The 4,326-nt window shown below is 50.9% G+C and overlaps 1 protein-coding gene across 1 annotated transcript; it reads right to left on the bottom strand.

Annotated features, from left to right (window-relative positions):
• Positions 1-2,406: 2,406 nt before the first annotated feature.
• On the bottom strand, positions 2,407-2,792 carry LOC119953574 (UPF0545 protein C22orf39 homolog). The gene has a single exon (XM_038777969.1). The coding sequence runs from the start codon at positions 2,783-2,785 to the stop codon at positions 2,468-2,470; it is 318 nt and encodes a 105-aa protein (XP_038633897.1). The 5' UTR covers positions 2,786-2,792; the 3' UTR covers positions 2,407-2,467.
• Positions 2,793-4,326: the final 1,534 nt, after the last annotated feature.

The raw sequence follows: 4,326 nt of genomic DNA, 5'->3' as shown, positions 1-4,326 counted from the left end.
TCAGAGGGTCAGTACTGAGGGAGCGCCGCACTGTCAGAGGGTCAGTACTGAGGGAGCGCTGCACTGTCAGAGGGTCAGTACTGAGGGAGCGCTGCACTGTCAGAGGGTCAGTACTGAGGGAGTGCTGCACTGTCAGAGGGTCAGTACTGAGGGAGCGCTGCACTGTCAGAGGGTCAGTACTGAGGGAGCGCTGCAGTGTCCGAGGGTCAGTACTGAGGGAGCGCTGCACTGTCAGAGGGTCAGTACTGAGGGAGCGCTGCACTGTCAGAGGGTCAGTACTGAGGGAGCGCTGCACTGTCAGAGGGTCAGTACTGAGGGAGTGCTGCACTGTCAGAGGGTCAGTACTGAGGGAGCGCTGCACTGTCAGAGGGTCAGTACTGAGGGAGCGCTGCAGTGTCCGAGGGTCAGTACTGAGGGAGCGCTGCACTGTCAGAGGGTCAGTACTGAGGGAGCGCTGCACTGTCAGAGGGTCAGTACTGAGGGAGCGCTGCACTGTCAGAGGGTCAGTACTGAGGGAGCGCTGCAGTGTCAGAGGGTCAGTACTGAGGGAGCGCTGCACTGTCAGAGGGTCAGTACTGAGGGAGTGCTGCACTGTCAGAGGGTCAGTACTGAGGGATTGCTGCACTGTCAGAGGGTCAGTACTGAGGGAGCGCTGCACTGTCAGAGGGTCAGTACTGAGGGAGTGCCGCACTGTCAGAGGGTCAGTACTGAGGGAGCGCTGCACTGTCAGAGGGTCAGTACTGAGGGAGTGCCGCACTGTCAGAGGGTCAGTACTGAGGGAGTGCCGCACTGTCAGAGGGTCAGTACTGCACTGTCAGAGGGTCAGTACTGAGGGAGCGCTGCAGTGTCAGAGGGTCAGGCCTGAGGGAGCGCTGCACTGTCAGAGGGTCAGTACTGAGGGAGTGCTGCACTGTCAGAGGGTCAGTACTGAGGGAGTGCTACACTGTCAGAGGGTCAGTACTGAGGGATTGCTGCACTGTCAGAGGGTCAGTACTGAGGGAGCCCCGCACTGTCAGAGGGTCAGTACTGAGGGAGCGCTGCACTGTCAGAGGGTCAGTACTGAGGGAATGCTGCAGTGTCCGAGGTCTTTCAGATGAGGTTGAAACCAAGGCCTCATCTGTCTGCTTGGGTAGATGTAAAAGATCCCATGGCGGTATTTGGAGGTAGAGCAGGGGACTTCTATCTGGTGTTCTGGGAAATATTTATCCCTCAATAATTAACATCACAAGAACAGATCATTCGGTCATGATCACATTGTTGTTTGTCAGACTCTGTTGTGCATACCTTGACTGCTGTATTTTGAACATTATAGCAAAGACTGAGCCTCGAAAGTGGTTCTAAAGTGCCTTGAGATGTCTGGTCGTTGTGAAAAGTGTGCTATAAATGTAAGCCTTTCTCCTTAGCAACCATCTCCTGAATCGACACTGCCTTCAACCTTCAAAGAAACCTGATTAACTGGTCATTTGGAGGGCATGCTTGGCTGCTGAATTTGCTTACATGCAAAAATACCACAACAGCCGTGGAACACTTTGGGATGTGATTAAAATATCAAGTAAATGTTTGTTGCGTAAAGGCCCAGAACAACAATGTTCTTCCAGCACCATCTTGTGGCAGGAAATAATCCTACCGTAAATGGGTGCCTCGACGGGCTGGCCACGTCTGGCTGGAACATTATTCTCGAGTGTCTTCTGTTTTCACCACTAGGGGAGCCCTGAACTCAGAAAATGGCAGCCAGAAAGTGTCTGGACATTCCCAGTGAGGCCAGCATCGCTACGCACACCCTAACCAACAGGACGCCAGCCTGGGTGTGTACCGTGCGTGTTCCTGAAGAATGGAGAGTGGGCAGTTGAACAACCCCTGTCGCTGATTTGGCAGATGTCTGCCATCTGGGACCGCGCAGGTCCAGTTAACGCTCTCTGTTAGTCACTTCAGGCTAAACAGAGCAGCGGCTGAATGGCCTACTCCTGTTTCTTAAGTTCTTAATGCAATTCATTAAAAGGCAGACAGACCCTTGGTTTACTGGGCAGCACGGAGCACAGTGGCTGGCACTGTGGCTTCACAGTGCCAAGGTCCCAGGTTCGATACCCGGCTTGGGTCACTGTGCGGAGTCTGCACGTTCTCCCCGTGTCTGCGTGGGTTTCCATTTTTTTTTTGGCAAGATGCTCACAGTTTATTTATTGAACACAGATCTTTAATGCAAGATGGCAACAGGATGCGCCATGGAAACAGTTACATATCAACGTTCTGATTACCAGATGCAAGACAGAAGGTGTACCAATCCCTTTTAGAGTTGCTCACAAAGTGAATCCAGATTGACTGGTGGTCCTCGGACTCTTGAGAAAGTTGCTCTGAGTTATCCAAATGTTATTACAGGATGCACAGCAGGGAGGAGCTGAGATGCTTACACAGACCCTATTGCACCATATCTCAACTATCCAGCAGCTGGGAACACCATGCATGATCAGCTCTATTTCCCTTTTCCATCACTCAGGGGCAGGTGCCATTCAGTTGGTGGATTAGTCCTCCTCTCCCAGATTGGAAGGTGCCTCTGTTGCTCTTCTAACCCCTTTTTCTCACTCTCACATAAGGCTTTCTTAGCCTCGTTAGACTTAAGTTTTTCCCATTCCATACAACTCTTGTAATCTTTCTTCCACTGTTTACACGAGGGCAACTCGCCATATGTGTAGTAGTGATGAAAGAGATTCCCCAGACCTCGGCAGTGCTTCCATTCACTGCGGTAATCATCGCATACCCGAGGAAGCCTCCACAATCCACCGTCCGCCATCCTGTATCCTGCGTGGGTTTCCTCCGGGTGCTCCTGTTTCCTCCCACAGTCCAAAGATGTGCAGGTTAGGTGGATTGGCCATGGTAGATTGCCCTTAGTGCCCAATAAAAAGGGTAGGAGGAATTGTTGGGTTACGGGGATAGGGTGGACGTGAGGGCTTAAGTGGGTCAGTGCAGACTCGATGGGCCGAATGGCCTCCTTCTGCACTGTATGTTCTATCTTTTCTTAAAGTCAGCAACTGCGATGCAGCAGTTCCTCAGTAATGAATTGGAATTTCACTAAAGACACAGCACTCTAATCAGAGTCATGCTTTCAAACCTACAGTGTCACAATTAAAAGACATTTCAATCGCTACAAAAACACACACCATATAATGTTGAACTACGATAAATAAGCATAATTCATGATCTACTTGGCTCCACAAAAATCAGCCCCCTGCAATGGCCACTCTCAGCATCCCCTCCTCCCCTTCCTGCTCCCTTCTCACTATCCTCTTTCTTCCCCTCTTCTCATCCCTCCTCTCTCCTCCTTCCCCTCCCCTTTCCTGACCTCCTCCCTCCGCTTCCTCATCATCTTCCCCCCTTTTTTTTCCCTCCCTTTTTATCCTTTCACCCCCTCCCTTTCTGTCCACCTGTTTTCCCTCGCTGTATTCTCGAGCCGGAGCCTGGGGCATTTAGGGCAATAATAAGTGTCGCCTCGCCATTAGAGCCGAGAAAAGGAAAGCCACAAGAGCCTCGAGCTGTGATCCGATTAGAGGAAGCTAAGCTCAAAGGGGGGGAAGTTCAAGATTGGGTTGCAACCAATTCTCTGACCCCCACACTCCCTTCCAGTCTAGATTCTGGCTGAGCAAGTCGGATTGGTGAGCCGACTCTTGCATGAAATTGTGGAAAATCAACAACGGAATGATGCACATATGCAACTGGTGGTAGTGATTGGGGGCGGGAGGTAGATGGAGGCAGGTGGAGAGGATGGGCTGATCATTGCTGCGATCATTTGAAATTTGGTATTCTTGTGTTTGTCATGATGAGTGGAAGATTAAAAGTTTTAACAACATATCTCTCTTTCCAGCAACATACCTAGCAACTGCAACAACAACTTTTATTCATATAGCACCTTTTAACATAATCAGCTGTTCCACCACATTTCAGGAACTTTGGCCCGATTATAGAACGTGTTAGGGAAGATGAGCAAAAGTTTGGTAAAGAGGTTGGTTTTAAAGAGCCTCTTAAAGGAGGAGAAAGAGGTAGAGGGACAGAAAGATTTAATTGTAACCACGAATGATGGAGCAATGATGGGCAAGAGGTCAGAGATCAGCCAGCATGGATACCTCAGAAGTTTGCGGGGCTGGAGGGGGTTACAGAGATAGGAAGGGGAGTTTATTCTCCGTTGCTGACTGGCCAAATTCCCAACGGCGTGGTTCTAACATGTTCCCACCGTCTGTGATCCTCGCGTGGCAGCTGCGGACTCAGTCCGGGGCCTCCACAGTAGGGGGAGGGCCGATCGGAGGGCAGGGGAGTTTCATTCGGGACTGGGGGCTATGT

The sequence above is a fragment of the Scyliorhinus canicula genome, chromosome 18 (genome assembly GCF_902713615.1).
Source record: "Scyliorhinus canicula chromosome 18, sScyCan1.1, whole genome shotgun sequence".
Classification (NCBI taxonomy): Eukaryota; Metazoa; Chordata; class Chondrichthyes; order Carcharhiniformes; family Scyliorhinidae; genus Scyliorhinus; species Scyliorhinus canicula.
The sequence above is the reverse complement of the archived record's forward strand: the minus strand, read 5'-3'. Positions and strand labels throughout refer to the sequence as shown.